We start from the raw sequence: 18,347 nt of genomic DNA on the forward strand, positions 1-18,347 counted from the left end.
ACACACACACACACAAACACACAGGCACACGAACCAGTGCTTCCAGTCACCCCCTCCTCCGGCTGTAACATATACAGTATCACTTGCTACAATATGACGGACATAATAACAGTTTAGTGGTGATGAGTGACTAAGGAAAAGAATCGTAGGCCTATACTGCACACACAAAGAAAATGAGTCTGGCGGGCGGGTGTCTTCATATTTACTGTTTTGAGTTTGCTATAGTGTGACAGACAGTGATGATGATGTGTGTATAATGAGGCTTGAGTGTGTTTGGGTTTGCATGGTGTTCTTGTTTATGCACTGCTGTCAGTCAGTGTGCGTGTGCGTGCGTGCGTGCGTGCGTGCGTGCGTGCGTGCGTGCGCGACTCCTCACTTGACTCAGTGCATCTGTGCTCAGTGACTCACTCTTGGCACTTCTCTCCCACTCCTCCTTTGTCACCATCCCCTTCTCCTCTTATTTGCATAATCTTCTCCTCTTTATTCCTATTCTTTCACCTCTATGATGTTCTCTCTCCTCCCTTTATTTTTTCTATTCTCTTCTTGTCCTGTTCTGTTCTCTTGTTCTCTTTACTTCGGTTGCCTTCTCTTCTCCTTCATTCTGTTTGTTCTTGTTCTGTTCTCTTGTCTTCTCTATTTTGTTCTGTTCTGTTCTGTTCTCCTCTGTTCTGTTCTGTTCTGTTCTGTCATGTTCTCCTCTGCTCTGCCCTGTTCTCTTCTCCCTCCTCTCTCGCCCCTCCCCCAGGTAATGGAGGGCATGGCGCTGCATCTGGAATGTTCCGGTAACCTGGTGCCCATCCGGAAGGCCACCCAGCAGCCCCGCAGCTTCAGCTTCCAGGCCTTCCGCGACAACCGGCTGCCCGTCTCTGTCAAGGTCTGTGTTTCTGTACACCCCATCCCTCTTGTCTGTCTGCCTGCCTGTCTGTATTATGTCCCTGTGTCTACCTCTACCTCTCTCTCTCTACCTCTCTCTCTCTCTCTCTCTCTCTCTCTCTCTCTCTCTCTCTCTCTCTCTCTCTCTCTCTTTGTCTGTCTCATGTCCTCCATAGGGTTTAGTTGTAAGCAACTGTGCTTCTTGGAGCTTGGAAGACTTTTCGTTCCTTATTCAAGGATCTTCCTCGGTTTCAGGTTGATGTGAGAGGGAGCGCTAGTCGTTATGCTTTTCTAGACCGCTCCCTTCTCCACTTGAGAAAGAGTGTCTCGTGTCCATGTGTGAAGAATCATCAAGGTCACACTTTCCTAGAGAGAGATGACCGCTTCTGATGGTGAATGGTATGTAGATACTCGGTGACACAGATCCATCCCTGTCCTCTCTCGTTTTTAATGTTGGTTGTTCTAGATGGGCATAGATTTGGATAAAGAAGACCAGTGGTTTGAGAGGTGAGTGAAATATGTCAACTATGCATAGAGCAACCAACATTTACTATAATAGGGGGTTGGTGGGGATCTGTGTCACCAGGCATCTGTTGCATACCATTGTGACCTACTGTATGATAGGAGGTTCAACTGCTCATCAGTACCACAGCAGTGTGTTCTGGACAGGTGGGACCACGAGGACGGCACACCTTGACATGTGACACCTGCTCATCACCATCCAAAGTAGTCATTTGTGTCTCGGGACAGGACGTGTGACCAGTGATGGGCAAATTTGATTCATTACTTACAATCCAATCCACATATTCCAAATGGCCTGGTTATGCCTGTCCAATTCAGCTAGGTGGTTGCCTGGTTGATCTGGTTGAATTGGACAGGTGAAACCAGGTCATTTGGAATATGTGTCACTGGATTGTAACCAATGAATCCAATGAATACCCATCACTGCTCCTCACACCTTGACATAGTCACGTGGAGAAGGGAGTGGTCTCGAGAAGTATAGCTGCTTGTGTTCCCTCTTACATCAAACAAAGATATGCTACACAGTCTCACCCCAAGTAGTCAATTTTTGACTACTCAATTTTTGACACCCCAAGACTGCAATTTTTGACGTCTTGGGTATTCCTTCCACGTCACATTTTGACTATGTCCTCAAAGGCGCCCCCTTGTGGCAGCATAACGTCATTGAGGTTAGGTTTAGGAATAGTTTTAGGGTTAGGCCACATAGTCAAAATGTGACGTGGAAGGAATACCCAAGACGTCAAAAATTGCCGTCTGGTCCAAGGTAGTCAGAAATTGACTACTTGGGGTGAGACTGCGTTGAGATATTGAGGACGTTCCTCGGGTAAAGAACGGAATGTCTTTCGAACTCCAAGACAAAGTACAGTTGCATACAACTAAAGTCTTTGGATAACATGAATAAAAATGACAATCTTCATAGACACTGTCTGTCTCAAGGTATTGTCCAACACCACACTCTTTGTGTCATGAGTTCCTTGTCTCCGTTCCACTGTTTGTAGTGTGTAGTGTTTGTAGTGTTGTTCTCTTGCCTCTCGTGTGTACCTACCTTTTATGTGAACTTTACATCGTTGTTGAGAACACTTTTGTGTTCTGTTTGAATCAGACTCCATCTGTGGTGACATTTATTCGAATGTTGTACAACCATTAGTCCTCAGTCTCCATTCAAATGCTGCCAGTCAGCTCCCCTCACACACATGCATACAACACTCCCTCTGTGTCACTCTGTCTTTGTGGCTCTCACTTTCTCCCTCGCTGTCTATCTCCCAGTTTCTCTCTCTCTCTCTCTCCAACTCTCTCTATCCCTCTATCTCTGTTCCATGTGTGCCTCTGTGTCTGTGTTTGTGAAACCATGGCTGTTGTGTCTCTGTGTTTGTCGTCGGAGTCCCTCTCTCTCTCTCTCTCTCTCTCTCTCTCTCTCTCTGTCTGTCTCTCTCTCTCTGATGAGCCGCTTGTTCTTGTGACGTGACGTGGTGTGTTCTTCTGCTGTCGGTGGGTGACAGGGTTGGACTGACTCTCCGTGAGCTGGTAACGAAAAAAAAGAAAAGAAAAAAAAAAGAACGGTGCATCAGTCCTGCGTGTGCATGCCGTCTGCCGGGTGTTGACCAAAAAAAAAAAAAAAAACGCACAAAAAAGCCTCTTTCACCCCCTTGGCCTTGCTTGCCTGCCTGTCTCTTCTTTCTGCCTGCTTGTCTATACGTGTCTGTCTCACTGTCTCTCTCTCTCTCTCTCACGGTCACTGTCTAACTGTCTGATCTCACACAGACGCCCAGGTAAAAAACGAAGGTAAATCCTCTCTATCTATCTCTCTCTGGCCTGCCTATGGACTGCTTCCATCCCTTTCTCTGCGCTGCCGTGTTTTAACTGTGAATGTGGCACTGGCGCCAGTGCCCTGTCTTTCTAATAGCGTACGTTTTTGTTTTCTCTCTTCTCTTGTGTGTTTTTTTCTGTGTCCGTGTTTCTGTCCTTTCCCTCTCTTCCTTTCCTCTTGGTATCTTCTTCCATCTCTTTTCCTCTTTTCTCCCCTCTGGTTTCTTTCATGCCCTCCCACTGTTTCTGTTCCTTCTTTCCTTACTTCTCCACCCTGTTTGAATTTTCCCGGAATCATGTTCACCTCTTCCGTGTGGGTTTGTTCGTTTGTTTGTCTCCATCTCCTGGTCCAAATGTGTGTTCCTGTTTTTTCCCACTTCTTCCGAATTTGTTCTATCTACCCTTCCCCCTCTCCTCCCTCCCCTCAAAAACACTCAAATCCAACCCTTTTCCATACTCCTCCATTGTGTCTTCTTGCCTTCCTGATTCGTCTTCTTTTTTCGTCCGCCTTTCTTCTTCTTCTCCTTCTTCTTCCTCTTCTTCTTCTTCATTCTTTCATCTGTTGTGTCTGCATCCACCTACAACCTTGCCACCTCCTGGCTCTCTCCATCCCTCCGTCCGTCTCTCCATCCATCCCTCCATCCATGTCTCCGTCCATCCGCGGGTGCCCAGCAGGTGCGAGACAGTAATAAGGAGGCGACCGGCTTTCTCTCCTTCCTGCGGAAGTGCACCAAATACGAGGACTCGCAACACGTCCTCTGCAACCTCAACATCACCATGCCGCCCGCCATCAAGGTAACACAGCCAGCTGTCACTCTTTTTAGTCTTCTCTCTCTGTCTCTGTCTCTGTCTCTGTCTCTCTCTTTCTCTCTCTCTCTCTCTCTCTCTCTCTCTCTCTCTCTCTCTCTCTCCCTCTCTCTCCCCCCCCTTTGTCATACAGAAAAGCTGTCAAACTATGCACTCACTCATGCACAGTGTGCACAGTTACAGGCAAGGGATTTTACATGCACATAACTGCTTTCACTGACATGAACATTCACACACACACACGCACGCACGCACGCACGCACGCACGCACGCACGCACGCACACACACACACACACACACACACACACACACACACACACACACACACACACACACACACACACACACACACACACACACACACACACACACACACACACACACACACACACAATTTTCTTCAGGTTTCTTTCGGCACACATAAGGACTCTATGGGAAGCTCATTCAGTGCACTCATAATCTGTCTCGTTGATGCTCTTTTGCAAATCATTTGGTTGTTAAGCCAAAAAGCAAAGTCTCCCCTATTCTGCTGCGGGCTATTTTTTTCGTTGACAATGCAATTTTTTATCAGAGAGACAGCCTCAGTGAACCCACTTTTGTGTCTCAGCCACAGTGTGATTAGGGTCCTTTGACAGGCCTCCTGTCCTTGAAGAGCATGGTCATGATGTTTTGTGAGCAAGTTGCTGTGACTTATTCAGCTGTCTCCTGCAGTCTCTTATGATTAAGGGGAACTCTCTAATCCAGTGGTCCTTTTTTTCTGAATGCACCCCCTTAGCTGTTCCCAAGACAAGCCGCGCACCCCCATCCCAAATGTCTACACGTGTATACGCAGCAAAAAAATGATTTATTGATTTATTACAATGATTCTTACTTTAGACATTAATCAATACTTTAATGAATTTACATGGGAACGAAAACATGTTTAAATTTGGTCTTAATTTGGCCAAATTATAATGTTTGGAAGCAGAATTTTGGTCACAACCTCAACACAAACAAAATTCCGCGCACCCCCTGAAATCTCTGCCGCACCCCCAGGGGGTGCCCGCACCCCAGGTTAAGAACCACTGCTCTAATCTACTGTACCCATAAAGGCTCCCCTCGATGGTTGCCCTTATGGAAATGATATAGTGAAATCATACACAATTTTTACAAGTCTGATATGAATTCTGAAAGATTTTGTATGGCAGTGGAAATTGATGTACATTTTTTTGTTAGAAACGTGTAAAATGAAGCGTACAGAATTTTAGCAAATGCTAAACCTTTATATGATGCCAGTCCCTCATAGAGTATCGATACAAATATCATATAAAGTTCTTCCTTATCAACGCAGTTTATTGTTAAAGTGCCCCGACCAACTTATGATGGGGCCATGCTGTACTACGCTCTTATGATGTCAGTGAGCTGTCTTCTCTCTACCATCTTTGGTTGTAAAAGCAACTGGACTTCATTTTGAAGCCTGAAAGAAGGTTTGTCCTTCTCTACAGTTCAGCCTCCAGTTTCTAGAGATACATAACTCCTAGTTCCCCAGACACTTTCACACTCCTTGAGCCAAGGATGTGACACCGTTCAAAAAGAAGTCCAGTTGCTTACAGTTTAACACTTTCGAAATCGGGACCTTGATCGGGATGACTCAGAATCTTCACAGACATGCGCAGAGTTGTATAAAGTAGAAGTGGACGTGTGTCTGTTATGACTGTATTAACTCTAGATGTGGCAAGCTCCCTTGTGATGCGCCAGACTCTTTTGCCTCCAAGACAAATGTCTCCCTTGTGGAGACTAATAAAGACACCTAACCTAACCTAGATCAGTGTTTCTCCATTTTTTATTTTCAGACTGCTTTGTTCCAAAAAAATGTTTTAGGCTCTGCAAATCGTGACACCATCGTAAATCCGTAAATTAGTGCTATTAACATGTTATTAATGTGTTATTTTACCAAACTAGTTTATTGATAACACACCAGTAGGAGTTTGTACTAGAATGTTATCAATGGGTTTTGTTTGGAGTGGCGATATTTTTCGCCAGGGGTGTGGCAACTGTGGGGGGCATTGCCCCAGACACAAATGGCCACTGCTAGTGGTCCTCAGACCACGCTTTGAAAACCACTTACCTATGTAGATGAATGACATGGTCTAACTCTGTCCCTCTGGCTGCAGGTGGAATCATTTTGTACGTTTTATATAGATCTTTCATGTGGGTCATGTGATTGTTCGTCTGGTTGCAGGTGGTGGGTAGCGAGGAGCGTCGGCGGACTTTGACTCCCCTTGCTCTGCGGGAGCGCTACAGTGCGCTGAACGAGCCAGGACCAGGTAAGACGAGGCTGCTCTGGGTCACCACAACACCTTACTTCACCTCACCTCACCTCACCCGACCTGCCCTCTTCTCCCCCTTCTTCCTCTTCTCCACCCTGTCCCCCCTTTTCTATCCCCTCTCTCTCTCTTTTTCTGTCTCTCTCCGCCAAAGGGGGTAGTAGGGTAGAGATCAACATTGTGAAGGGTTTAGGGCTGGGGGAGGCAGGAGTGTACGAATGCTGCTCTATGTAGCTCTAACTCTCCAATTCCAGCCCCCACTCCCCACTTCCCTGTCCCTTCCAGTAGGTGGAGGTGGTGGCTGGGAGGGATGAACTGAACCGCGCTGGTCGGGTCTTTTGGGGTGGGGTGGGGTTGGGGGTTGGGGTCTCCTGTAATGCATGGCACCCTCTCTGAGCCTTGGACTGACTGCTAAAGCACCGGCCCCGTGCCCTGACCTCCCCCTCCCCCCCCCTCCCTCCCTCCCTCTCCCTGCCCTCTGCAGTACTCTGCAGTGCCAAAGTACTGTACGTACAATGCCTGGCACTGTCGATGTGCTCAGATGTGATATTAGCCAACCAGTACTTACAAAATAAGTAATATACATTAACACATTTTTCAAATAAAAATGAACAAACACAAAAGATGGGGCCTCATCCAGGCCATGTGTGTCCCTAACTGTCCCTTGGGGGGGAAAGCTGACTGACTGAATGCCCTGCAATGCGGTGGTGCATGGTGCTCTCTGACCTAATGCAAATTGGTTGCCCCGGTTCGCCCCCGCCCCGCCCTTACCTTCCTTTCCCTCCCCGTCCCCATCCTCCTCCTCGATCTTCCCCCCTCTCCTCCTCTTGAACCCGAATATTAACCACTAGTCCAACTCCCCTCAATCCGCATGGCAAGCTCCAGAGGCTGGATGAATGACATGAAATGACTTGACATGAGATGAGCTCAATCTTTGCACTGGACTAGTAGAAGCAGCCGGGTCTGCTTAACATGCCCCCCCACAGGAGAGCAGATAAACCTGGGGAGTCACTCTGGGCATGCTGGCCGGAGAAGGGCTGGTGTGGTGTGGTGAGGGTGGGTGGATGGGGGTGAAGAAGAGATGGAATGTGGAGGTGTGGAAGTCTGAAAGGAAGTGAAATGACAATGTGACAAGGGCATGTTACTCAGCCCCAGCTCGTAGTAGCATACCGCATCTGCTAGGGGCCCAAGTTTGCTGTAGGGCCCCCCCCAAGTCTGCTAGTAGGGGCCACCGTTTGTTTTGCAGCTGTGGACTTGTGTAGGTAATGGTAATCGTAATGGTAAGTTTGGATTGAGTCCCCCACAGGGTGCCCGGCCATTTGGTGAGTTGAGTTCCGGAACATTCCAATGGCACACATAGAACTGTGACCAAAATCCGAAATGTCCACTAGTTCTCACTACATAATGCACTATGAAGGGGGTACAGCAAATAATATGACTCATGCCCCACATAGTACACTTATGCAGTGAATAAAGTGAACATTTCAGGCATCAGACACAGACTATGTGTCCTCTATGTGTCCTCTTTCCTATATTGTGTCTTTCTGCTCTCCAAACCTTTCCTCCTATTTTCTCTCACAATCACAGTAAGTCTATCCTCACAGAGCACTATGTCTCTAAGACAAAGAGGTACATTTGCACTGGCACTGTATCTATCTGTTTCTCCTGACATAAAATGAAACCAAATGGAACACATACGTAGCTTAATGTTTGAAAATAGTATATTGCTCTCTTTTTTGTCGCAATCTGTAGTTTTTCTTTAGAGTTTTAAGGAAAAAACCTTAATAAACCTTTCAAATCCTGTTCTGACATGAGTCTTTTGTTCCCCTAGCCACTGTGAATGCCATGGAGAGGACGGAGCTGAAGATCTCACTCATAGCAGAGCAGCTTGGACTGAGTTGGGCAGGTCTGTTAACTCTCCCTGATGGAACACCACAGATTTCTCTGTTTCTCTGTTTCTCTGTTTCTCTCTCTCTCTGAATCCATCCGTCCGTTTGTCTGCCCGTCTGCCTCTCTCCCCAATAAAATATATTCAAGGCACTTTTCCACATACTTACAACCCAGCCGTGTTGTGCTGTGTCATGTCGAACTGAGTGGTGGTGCGCAGTCAGCCTGGTTTGTGTTTCCATTACAAGCCCTGAGTGAGGTTGGAGTTACGCTTTGGCTCTGTTCCGTATCATTACTTAACGCAGGCTTGTTGACCTTGTTGTAAGGATATTGAAAGATTTAAAGATATCTAATCTATCGAACTAGGCTATAAATAGTTTGAGCTACATCATATTTGGATACTGCCATGTTGATTTTTAGCCTTGATTTTAATATCAAAGTAATAAAGTGTCAAACTAAAGAGAAGTCTAAGGTAGTTGATCGGGTGGCTGGATGATTGTTTTTTTGATTCAGCGTTGTGGAGGAGCTGACGCACAGCATTCTGGGAAGTAGACACCCAGAGTACTCGCTCAGCTCGGTTCAGACAGACGAAAAAATGAGGGATGGTTTTCAAGAACATCGCTTTAGTGTTGTCGGTTGTGCAATAGACACCGAAGTCCTGAGTGCTTCTAATGAAAAGTCATGACTGTTAAGTTCTTGACACTCTATAGTAAATTCTAAATAATGTGCCTGTATCAGGGCTTGACATTAACCTTTTCACCCACAAGCCACTGTGGCTAGTGTCACTAGCCACTCAGATATTGCACTAGCCACAGATTTGATATTTTTTTTCCCCCTTAATCATGATAGCGCATATCTAACCTCAGAAGATGAGGTGCTAAAACAAGATGAGTGTATAGCTTTCTACATAGAAGTATATCAAGCAAATATAAACTAAGTTACAGAGCCTTTTCTTGAACGTATGTGCAAATACATGATACACAAGGGGAAAACAACAGAATACTATGATACCTATGTCATACAAAGGAATAAGCTACCAGCCGATTTGGCTAGTGACACTGAAAGTATTACTAGTCACAGCCAAGTTTTACCAGCATTTGGTCTGTTGGCAGGTGCCAGTGTCAAGCCCTGGACTGTATCCCATGTCTAAATGGACGTGTAGTGTCCATGGGTGTCTGATGAAAAACCTGACTTACTGACTGCCTTATGCTCTGTGTTTCACCTCTGTCTGTCTTTCTGTTTCTGTCTATCTGTCTGCCTCTCTCTCTCGCTCTCTCTCTCTCTCTCTCTCTCTCTCTCTCTCTCTCTCTCTCTCTCTCTCTCTCCCTCCCTCCCTTCCTCTTTCCCTCTCCTATCTCCCTGTATGCCTGGCAGAGCTTGCGCGAGAGCTGCAGTTCGGGGTGGATGACATTAACAGGATTCGGGTGGAGAATCCCAACTCCCTTTTGGACCAGAGCTCAGCACTGCTAAGCCTGTGGGCCTGCCGCGAGGGCAAGCGAGCCAAGAGTGAGGAAAACCTGTTCCCTTCCTTTTTTCTCTCTACCCCCTCCCCTCTTCATTCCCTTCACATCCACCAACACACCTGCTCTTATAGCCGCAGTGACCGTGTGGAGACTGTTGGATCAACTCTGCCATCTGCTGGTCAGCCGGACTAACCATGCCAGTCACTTCATTTTTTATTCCTAAGAAATGTGTCATGACTTCCAATCACACCAGTCTTAGTATTTCTCCGTAATTTATTCCAGTGCTGATCTTGTTTCACTTATGAGAGCTGTGATTATAAGAGTTCCTTTTTTTCAGGAACTTTTCCTCCCTCTCTCTCTCTCTCTCTCTCTCTCTCTCTCTCTCTCTCTCTCTCTCTCTCTCTGTCTCTGTCTCAGTCTCTCTCTCTCTCTGTCTCTCTCGTAGCCCGAGGTGAATACTTGGCTTAATTCCTTCATATCTGGCTATGGTTTATTGATGTATTATATTATTGCTGAAGTGCTTTTCTAAAAAGAAAAGGTTATCCCTCTCTCTCTTTCTTTCTCTCTCTCTCTCCCTCTCTTCCTCCCTCTTTCTCTCTCTCTCTCTCTCTCTCTCTCTCTCTCTCTCTCTCTCTCTCTCTCTCTCTCTCTCTCTCTCTGTCGCCCCCACCCTGCCCCCCTCTCTCTCCCCCTCCCTCCCCCTCATAGTGGAAAACCTCTATGTTGCATTGAAGAGCATCGACCGGACAGACATCGTGAAGTCCCTGGAGCTGCAGGCCCCGCTGGCGGTCCCCAAGAGCCTGGAGGAGGGAGCCAGCCGCCTGTCGGACTCTAGCCTGCTGTCCCCAAGCGTCATCAACGGTAAGAATGGCAATGGGATGGCGTTAGGCTCATCGACTGTCCCATAGCCCACTACCACTACTACTACTACTACCACTACTACTACTACAACTACTACTACAGTACTACTATTACTACTGCTGCTACTACTACTACTACTACAGTACTACTACTACTTCTACTACTACTACTTCTACTACTTCCACTACACCAGCTTCATCAAATCAGTCGTAGATTTTGGCAAGGTCGTGTGGTAAGTGAATTGTAACATTTTTAGCATGAAGTTGAGCATTAGCATAAACATTTGGATATGGCGACTGAGGCTACTGTATTACATTTGTGTGCCGTATTTTTGTTAGGCATTCTTCAGGAACATGGTGGAGTCCACAACTACAAAATCTAAAAGGACTGATTGAGGGTCACTCCAAAAAACACATGTACTGTACACATACTACAGTATACTGCCCTACAAAGGCAAAGTGCAGTAACTACACTGAAACTAACATTGAAACTGAGAAAAATTCCTTCAAAGCCTTGATATTAGGTTGGATATCGTAGTTACTCTAACACAGGACACATTTGGACCATAAGCCTTTGTCACATAATAAAAAAAAGTGTAAGGAAGACCACGTTCAGTCTAATCTCATTTTTACAAAATATGTACAGTAGTTACTGCACCTTTGTAGGACAGCTTGAGACACTGTGTGTAGAAGTCCCACTTATTTTAGACCATATGGAATGAAAACAGCATAGATGGAGAAACATTTAAAACAAAATCTGAGTTTTTCAAGTTTTGAGTCATGAAGAATGTGCTCCCCATATTATCTTGATGTGTGCAGCAGTATTTTTCAAACTAACAGCAACTTTACTGCAATGCCTGTGTGACCAATAGCGAGAGAAAAAGCTGTTTATGGAAGCAAAACAGGAAGTCTTGAACAGCTGTTGAATGCCTGCTGGGTGTGCATGATGAGACATCAGCATTTTGACATTTTAAAGAGCAGGCCCAGAGTTCTGGCCAAGCAAGGGAAATAACATGGACGGTCCGGACTGCAAAATCATTATATTACCCCCAGGTGCTAAAAGACCATTCTGCAAAGTTGGATATTTGGGGGAAAAAATGTCAGTCTTGGCATTTAGTTGTTGAAACCTTGCATCTTGCCTAGATACCTTGTTCATGGCTTTGTGTAATGCAAAGCGAGGCAAAACAGCATCCTTGTACTGAATCGTGTGCGTGTGCGTGTGTGCGTGAGCGTGCATGTGTGTGTGCGTGCGCGCGTGCGTGCGTGTGTGTGTGTTCTCTGTACTGTATGTGTATGAGGGCTGGAATGCTTGTACAGCTCTGTGGCCCTATAGAGTTTCCAAGGGGACACCTGCTTGTGGGTTTAAATGGAAAGAGTGTGTCCTTGAGTCCATGGATGGGCATGTGTCATTCTTTCTGAGGTAATGGAAGAGCTTTTGGTTCCCTATAAGGTTCTCTCTCTCTCTCTCTCTCTCTCTCTCTCTCTCTCTCTCTCTCTCTCTCTCTCTCTCTCTCTCTCTCTCTCTCTCTCTCTCTCTCTCTCTCTCTCTCTCTCTCTCTCTCTCTCTCTCTCGGCGCACACGCTCTCTCTTTCTCTCGCTCACCCTGTTTAACTACCCTGAAATCACTCCTTCTCAAATTTGATTTTTTACATGCTTTTCCTTCTCACTCTCTCTCTCTCTTTATTTTTGAACCTCTCCTCCTGATTTGTGGCCAGTCCCTCTCCTCTTCTTCTCTCCCCTCCCCCCTCCCCCTTTTTTTGCTCTTCTGTTCCTATGGAAACATGTCATCCGCAGCCCAGCCGCCCTTCTCCTCCTCCTCCTCCTCTTCCTCCTCACGGCTCTCCTCAGACCTCTGACCTCATAATAACGACCTCATGTTGACCTCTGGGCCTCCGCTCTCCTCTCATACTCCTCTCTTTTAGTTTTTAATTGTTTGTAAAAGAGTGGGGGAGGGGGTAGGGGAAATATACCTTGCCATCTTCCTTGTCTTTTCCCCCCTTCCCTTCTCCTTTCCTCTCTTCTCTTCTCTTCTCTTCTCTTCTCTTCTCTTCTCTTCTCTTCTCTTCTCTTCTCTCTCTCTCTCTCTCTCTCTCTCTCTCTCTCTCAAACGCGTTCTTTCTTTCTTCCTCTCTCTCCCCCTTCTCCTTGGATGTCGTGACGTGATGTAATGTGTCTTTATCTGCATGTCGCATGCTGCTTGCTTTTTATGTATATGCCTTGTCTTCTTGGTGGAAAGATGTAACAGGTGAAAACTTCAAGGTTAGCCTGTGAGTTTTGATGTATAATTCACGTGTGTTTGCATGCCGTGCTCTCTATGTCTGACTTACCTTTTCTGCAGATGTGTACATAATCCTGGTCTGGTGTTCCTTTTTACATGCAATAATATATTAACAATGAGCAATGTTCTGTGTTTGATTTGTGTGTGTGTGCTTGTGTGCGTGTGTGCGCGTGGTGTGTGCGACGTGTGTATGTGTCTGTACGTGTGTGCTAGTGGGTGTGGCTGTGATGTGCAGTGCAGTGCAGTGCAGTGCATAGTGGTTTCTGTGCTGTGATGTCCCACAATTCTCAACCGTGGCATAATATTCCTACGGGTGTAACTGTCATATGGGCTGAATCCCTCGCCATGATATCGCAGATACATTACGGGAATATTATGTGCGTCTGTGTTGGTGTCACGGGTGCAGTGTTTGCCGTACGTTTCAGTGACCTCGTCTGTTACCAGTGCTGTGTGTCTACGTGCTGTGATGACGTAATTCTGTGGGCAGCACCTAGACACACAAGTTGTTGAACACAGGGCCATCTGGTGGTCAACACAGGACATTACAGATTTTACCATTACACAGTGGTGCAGTGGTGAAAAAAAGTTGATTAAACTAAATATCCAGCTGCATAAAAACGGCATACTATGTACCGTATATTCATAATAGTAGTAGGCCTACAACCTAAACAAATGTATAGTTCTGAAGGTGTGTAACCTTTTATATGAGTACACCATCCATTACACCACTAATACATTTTAATCAAAACAAAAATCTAAACAGTTCAAATATATACAATATAAAGTAGAAATAATCAAGAAATGTTGACATTAAATGAAATGTCTCCTACATCACAAGGTATATCACTATATGTGTTCAAGGGGGGAGGGTTTGTATGTACTATACTATGTAGTCTGTGTACCCTGTGTATGTGTGTCTGTAACTAATTACTTAAACACATCATATGCCTTTATGTGTGTGGTTAAGTCAAATGTCTTCATTGGTGTTACGTGTTATTGGTGTTGTGATCTACATACATACAGTCGGTGGGTAGGTGTGTGTGTATGTATACAGTATATATTCTGTGCTTTCCGTCTGTGTTTTCTTCCTTTGCAACGTTGTGTGTTTGTCGTCATGTTGTGTTGCTGTGTCTCATGTGTAATTGTGCCATATGTGTGTGCGTGTGTAATGCTTTTTTTTTTTTCGTTCACCAATGTGTTTCCCATAATGAGAGGAGGAGTGAAGGTCTCTGAGTTCTAATTCCATCACTCGCTGTATCATTCCCTCCCTATCTCTCTATCAGCCCATTCCGTCCCATCTACTTCTTACACATTACCATCCACAACATTCCAGCTCATCGACACACACAGGCAGGTTCAGCCAGGGTAAAAAAAAAAAAAAAACGGTTACATTTCAAAAAGCCATGAGCAAAATAACCCGACAGAATAGAATGTGATGAATGGAGAGAGTTTCAGTAGGAATGAGTATGACACTTGTGCTCAAAGCCTTTTTGGTGCTCTTAGTTCAGGACTATAGACTGAAGTATTCAGGCCGGTCCACTTGTTTAAGTCTCGGCTAGAGATGACTGGAGAACTTGAAAAAAAATTTTTTTATTGTGGTGTAACAAAAAAAATACTATCATTTTCTTGTCATTCAGGTCATGTTATTTAAAAGATTTACGCTGTAAACGTAAAAGAGATAATCTGTATGCAAATAGGACTTGAAATTGTTTCACCTTCCATCCAAAAGGCTTCTTCAGTGGCAAACTGGTAATGCACATCCTGGAGCTACTGTGTATCTGTATCACTGGAAATGGAGCTGTTGTAGACTGAGACATACAGTAGCACGGCATTATGTGTCTATGCACTATGCACAGGCCACCTAGGCCTTTCCTTTACTACAATGTTCATGCCCCCTCTTCCCCCACTACCCTGCCCACCCCTAGACGTAAGACCACACCCCTCACCATGTAAGACAGCGGTCACATGGCACAGCCATTACAGTAGCATACAATGGGTGCATCCCAATATGTGACCTTGCCTCCTCCACTTGCCTCTTCCACTTGCTTCTCGTCATGATGACATCACTGACAACAGCATTATATTTCAATATCTTGCAAAAGCTCAATTGTAAAGTCTTTTTCTCATTTGCAATTGGGATGGTGAATGAAAAACAGTCCCTCAAAAGTTGTTGTGGCGAGGCTGACAGCTGGGAAACTTTATCGTTTTCTCCACGGAGGAGGGGCCAGGAGGCGGGATGAGGAGACAAGCACAAGTGGAGGAGGCAAGGACACATATTGGGATGCACCCAATAAGTCTAAATGTGTGAATTAGAGTGAGAGTTGTTATGATCACAGGATCTAGACCTGATCATAGGCATGTATACAACATGTCTATAATCTAGAGAAGCTTTGATTGTGACAAGCAATTGAATCTCCATTGGACAGCATCTAAAAGCAAAAAGGTAGGTGGCAGATAAATTATGTCAAGCTTTTTCAGGGTGTAGATCTGTGCATTCTCTACTGCATTGTGCTGTGTAATTCACACATGGACAGACCAATAGGACTGACTTTAACTGTAAGTTAAGTTAAATGTATGATCCATGTGACCCTTTTGTCACATGAGGAGGGTTGTGTTCTACATTATAAAACATTAAATTGGATCATATTACATTATATGTCAAATTACATTAATTCTGTATGTTTTTATCTTGAGCAACTTGAAAATGATCTTCAGCTCGTAGATCCACGTACAATGATGCTGCTTTTTCGTCATGAGGTCAGATCAGAAGATGCCTTTTGAATGGAAGGGAGAGTATCTCTAAGCTCCGACAAGGAAATTATATATCAATTAAGTAGAATTAAGTAGGATTTGATATACTGTACTTATATATTAAAAAATATACATGCAAAAGGGTAAATGGTGTGTGTGTGTGTGTGTGTGTGTGTGTGTGTGTGTGTGTGTGTGTGTGTGTGTGTGTGTGTGTGTGTGTGTGTGTGTGTGTGTGTGTGTGTGTGTGTGTGTGTGTGTGTGTGTGTGTGTGTGTGTGTGTGTCATACCCATATCCTAGAATATGAAATTATTTTAGAACTGCTCTCTGAAGATATATTTCTCACATCATGACTTCATATAATTACAAGTCGTCATTATTTGGTCAATTGGACTGAAGGTTATGCTGAAGTATGACATGGGCTATAAATGCCATGCAATGTAAGTATGAAGTATAACTTTATTAGGTCTACTAATATGTAAAACGTATACTGCACAATCATACTGAATTAACATACAGTATTACACTTATATGCAACATACTTGCAGTGTGGTAAATATATATATATATATGTGACAACTTATAAATAATTATATTTCTGCACTGAAATATCGAAGTAAGCTATAAATAGTTTCAGCGACATATTTGGATACTACAATGTTGATTTCTGCCATTCCAAGAGAGTTGATCTGGTGGCTGCCATGATTATTTTTTTGATTCACTGGTGAGGACAAGTTCACGCACAGGATTCTGTGTAGTACTGTAGACAGCAAGAGACCTGCTCAGCTCGGATCAGCTGGCCAAAAAAATGAGGGCTGGCTAGTTCGAGCTGTGCCGTGCAAGGAGGTGCCGTGCCATGTCATGCTGTACGTGACTAATTGAAACGGCAGCAGAGTGCTGCGTCGAGTGCTGTGTCGAACTGTACCTGGTAGAAAACTGGCAGTGGAAAAGAGCCTTTAGAGTCCATGGGCGAAATGTAGACTGTGTGTGTGTGTGTGTGTGTGTGTGTGTGTGTGTGTGTGTGTGTGTGTGTGTGTGTGTGTGTGTGTGTGTGTGTGTGTGTGTGTGTGTGTGTGTGTGTGTGTGTGTGTGTGTGTGTGAGTGAGTGAGTGAGTGAGTGTGTGAGAGAACAGACTGTGTGTGTGGTTGTCATGTTAAAATGCCTTTAATTTCTCAGCAACATATTGACGTAGGACGCAGCATTTCCCTCTGGCATATATCTTGTGTATATTATGTTATTTCCAGTTGCTGGTGATGCTCACCTATATAGTATGTTTTGTATGATTTTTCTCTTTGCCAACGAGTTACATGATAAGTCAATTCAATTCAATTTCTTGTCAGCTTAATTGTTATTGGGTGTGTCACAGGGGAAACAAAATGCACCGAAAAATGTCACCGTGGCATCTCAGCAATGCACCAGTTCAGTCTCGGAGGCCTTGGTGGTTCGGAAATATGCCTTTAAGCACCTTGCTTGTCCTGAGTTATGTCTTTAACAGTTGCCTCTTACTGCAGATGGGCCCATCGATGGGTCTATTCAGTCTTTGCTGAAAATACTCAACTACATCATAATAGCATTGACATAGCAGAGTCTTATTTAATACTACATAATAATAATAATAATAATAATAATAATAATAATAATAATAATAGTAATAATAATAGTAATAATAATAATAAACTAATATTTACTTGTATGACCAAAGTACAGTAAGTTGTGCAGCTAAAAATGTCTATTTTTGGAAATTCAAAATGGCGGACATGGAGAGGATCCATCTTTTCATGTATGAAAAGTGCAATTTTCCCAGTGAATACTTTTGGTGGTGGCGGTAAGTAAGATAGTGTAACTTTATGAATGGGCAGCATAAATTCTGTGAAGAATCTGCTAAAAACCTTATACAGTGCACCTTTAAGATATGAACACTTGGCCGTTGCAGTTTTGGTGACAGTAAGGTTGTACCAGAGCACTAAGGGGCCAAGTTGTTGTCATATGATTATCAACGGTATGTCTTACATACATTAGCTAGGGACTGTAACAAATGACATCAAAAGTGCATTGACACTGCCCTCACGATTCGATTCGATTACGATTCGGGAGGTAGCGATTCGATTCTAGTCAATTCTACAATTCATTGCAATGCATTACATTTCTACTGAAAGCAAAGCAAATGTTTTCAATGCTTTCAAGTGCTTTTATGTAATTTAACATTCATTTGCTCCCAAAATATCCACGGAAGTAATTGAAACTTAAAAAAATGTGCCGCATCGATTATGGAACTTGCCGCATTGAATTGACTTGTCCATGCCCCGCATTGCATTGCCGAATCGATTATTGTTGACATCACTAATCAAAAGAGATGCCTTGCACAGTACGAGGCCAGAGAACTGGAGTATTGCTGATATGTTAGAGTCTCATTTTGGTCCAAGCATGCCTGACAAGGTGCACACACCGGGAGGATTAAGCTGGCGGAAACAACCAATCAAATAAATTAACCTATCAATTAAGATCCCCATAGTGGAACCATTTATTTTGTTACGGACTGACTGCAGTGGTGAAGCAGAAGTGGAAAAATCATACAAAGTGTTCTGCAGATGCTGCTACTGAATGCTGTTTACTTCTTCTTGCTCAAACTCACTCTTTCCCCTCTGACACCCACTACTACTTACTCATATCCAAATGTGCTCGGGTACACGTGCACACACACACATCCACACACACGCACAAATATTTACACACATGTACATATACACACATACTATATGTGCATACATGTGGGCAAACGCACACGCACACAAA

The 18,347-nt window shown here is 44.4% G+C and overlaps 1 protein-coding gene across 1 annotated transcript in view; it reads left to right on the top strand.

The window, feature by feature from the left end:
* The window catches only part of ank1b (ankyrin 1, erythrocytic b), a 174,607-nt gene that overhangs the window by 150,542 nt on the left and 5,718 nt on the right, over nt 1-18,347 (top strand). Inside the window, exons 34-39 of the mRNA XM_063209998.1 lie at nt 746-874; nt 3,877-3,996; nt 6,231-6,315; nt 8,147-8,221; nt 9,577-9,708; nt 10,374-10,526. Of these exons, the coding sequence (XP_063066068.1) occupies nt 746-874; nt 3,877-3,996; nt 6,231-6,315; nt 8,147-8,221; nt 9,577-9,708; nt 10,374-10,526 (694 nt within the window). The remainder of the gene's footprint in view (nt 1-745; nt 875-3,876; nt 3,997-6,230; nt 6,316-8,146; nt 8,222-9,576; nt 9,709-10,373; nt 10,527-18,347) is intronic.

Source organism: Engraulis encrasicolus, chromosome 11 (genome assembly GCF_034702125.1).
Source record: "Engraulis encrasicolus isolate BLACKSEA-1 chromosome 11, IST_EnEncr_1.0, whole genome shotgun sequence".
Lineage (NCBI taxonomy): Eukaryota > Metazoa > Chordata > Actinopteri > Clupeiformes > Engraulidae > Engraulis > Engraulis encrasicolus.